At 36.9% G+C, this 2,183-nt stretch overlaps 1 protein-coding gene across 1 annotated transcript in view; it reads right to left on the bottom strand.

Moving 5' to 3' along the window:
* adgrd2 (adhesion G protein-coupled receptor D2) overlaps window positions 1–2,183 on the bottom strand; it is a 58,632-nt gene that overhangs the window by 11,469 nt on the left and 44,980 nt on the right. Inside the window, exons 20-22 of the mRNA XM_017306520.1 lie at window positions 1,207–1,248; window positions 1,029–1,082; window positions 314–461 (exon numbers count right to left, since the gene is read on the bottom strand). Coding sequence (XP_017162009.1) covers window positions 314–461; window positions 1,029–1,082; window positions 1,207–1,248 — 244 coding nt within the window. The remainder of the gene's footprint in view (window positions 1–313; window positions 462–1,028; window positions 1,083–1,206; window positions 1,249–2,183) is intronic.

Here is a 2,183-nt window from a genome sequence, read left to right as displayed (position 1 = left end):
GTCAGGTGTTATGTCATGTTTATGAAAGTGTCACGACAGTCTTATTCACCCCCCTTCAAATAAAGTGTTACCAAAAACAGTTTGATTTAAAAGCTGAAGAGTTTTTTCTTTTCATGCCTCCTAATTCACCAGCTGAAGATGGTTTTTAGCCTGAGAGAAAATCTCTCTTGGGTCTTCACTAAAGAAATGGGATTTTCCCTTTTTTTTGGAACATTGGTGGAGTCATCCCTGGTGGGCCAACATGTTCTTTTCCCAGTCAGAGACGTTCTACTGAGTAACCAGTGGAACCCAGACCATGTTATTTGCAGCATACCGTTCTTGATGACCAGTGATGTGGAAGTGGAGCTGAGGGGTCCAGAGGTGTCACTTGTTTCTGGGCTGGAGGAGGTTGCGGGGCTCCGGCTCCAGGAGGTTGTTGGAGCCCTTTGGGAGGGAAGGAAGCTGGTAGGCTGGGAGCAGTTCTACAAAACACAAGTCAGTTTCTCTGTTACACATTTCTTCTCTTTTTGCCGTTTTGTTGGRCTGTAAATGTTTTAGATCAGGATTTCCCTCCGTGGGATATGAGCAAAAATATAAATAAAAACATTTATATTAAAATTAATTGCATATATTTTAATTGTGTTAAAATAATAACATAATTAGTTGGTCATATTTTCAAATTTTCTGTCAACTTAAAAATTTGTTTAATGCAAAACCAGAGTTGGCCCTGGAGCCCTTAAAACCCGGTTTAGCACGTTTTCAGGGGGAAAGCATGTAGATCTTTAAAAAAATWAAAAAAATCATAATGAAAATGATACCTTATGGAAAGTGTGTTACAGCCTGGCAGATGAAATTGTGCAGAATGATTTTTCATTTTTGCATATTTTCACACTAAATGCATCATAATTGTCTGAATGTGTCACATTCAGATCTCTTTATAGGACCTGCTTGATGTTGAATAAAAACAAAGTGTAATATTTTATGTAATAATAAATAAAGGACTATGTGACATGCACAGCTCTGCGTGTGGATGTTGTGGATCTACTTACCGTGAAAGACAGAGCCTTTCTCTTTTCTTTGATCCTCTTTATGGCATTCCTCACCTAAATCAGATTCAGGCTTTATTCTCACTCCTTTTGTCCTCACATGTTGTACAAATACACAGTTTATTTTTTATATTTAGTTGCAGATCCAGCAGCAGCTAAATGAGCTTGAATGCCTTCTTACCTCACTGTTGTAAACAGCATACACTAAGAAGATATACAGGCCCTGTGGATAAGAGAAATAATGAACAAGCAATAGAAAACAGACCTTTGTTGACAGTATGTCTCTATTTAGCATTCCACGTTGCGACCTCTGCAAAACTATGTTTTCTCTCTCCATTAATAAAAGAAAAGCATTCACTACAAATTCAATCCTATTCATTAGTGCTTCCTTTAACACTGCACTGCAGCTGGATTCAGGAGAGTCGGGTTTTCAGCTCACAGCGAAGTCCACAATGGTTCTCCTAAGTTTAAATAACAGAGGCGACATCTTCCGCAGACAAATTATAAAATTGCCTATTTTTCAGAGATTGATTTYTGTTGGCCTTGAGTTCTTCCAGACATTGAGATAAGTAGAAATGTTTTCCCTCCACCCAACTATCAATACTATGAAACTATGGTGGCACCAAGGTTGGCTCTTACTTGAAATAAGAATTATTTTCTATGAATTGTTTAAACTTATTCCCAGGTCTTTCCATAAAATCGGTGTTATATGGACATGCGGTGATATTTCCTGATAGCGACTGCAGTGCTCACCTCCTTTTTGTGTCTCCAATGTTGATGTTGGATAATAACACAGAGGCTGTTTTCAACTATCTTCAAGGCAAAGGGTAAGAATCTTCTGATTGAGCTTCAAGTCAGAGCACAAAGGGCACCTTTTACAGTTTTTTGTTTAATTTACATTTTTTCTCATGCTGAAAAAAAAATACATTCTGTAATTTCAGAATAATKTTTTTACTGTTGTTGCAAATAATATTAAACATGCATATGTCCAAATATTTTCTATCAACACAGACTTTCAAAACCAATATTTTCAAACGAGAATGCCTTAAARGTTTCCATGTGAGCATTTATTTCAAACTTTATAACAACCCAAGGCTAAAATCAGTAGGCTTGTTTAGCCTGGGATCAGCAAAAAATCTTAATTACTTATCAACAAGT

The sequence above is a fragment of the Poecilia reticulata genome, linkage group LG9, assembly GCF_000633615.1.
Source record: "Poecilia reticulata strain Guanapo linkage group LG9, Guppy_female_1.0+MT, whole genome shotgun sequence".
Taxonomy (NCBI): Eukaryota; Metazoa; Chordata; class Actinopteri; order Cyprinodontiformes; family Poeciliidae; genus Poecilia; species Poecilia reticulata.
Note: the sequence above shows the minus strand (reverse complement) of the source record. Positions and strands in the feature narration are given on the sequence as shown.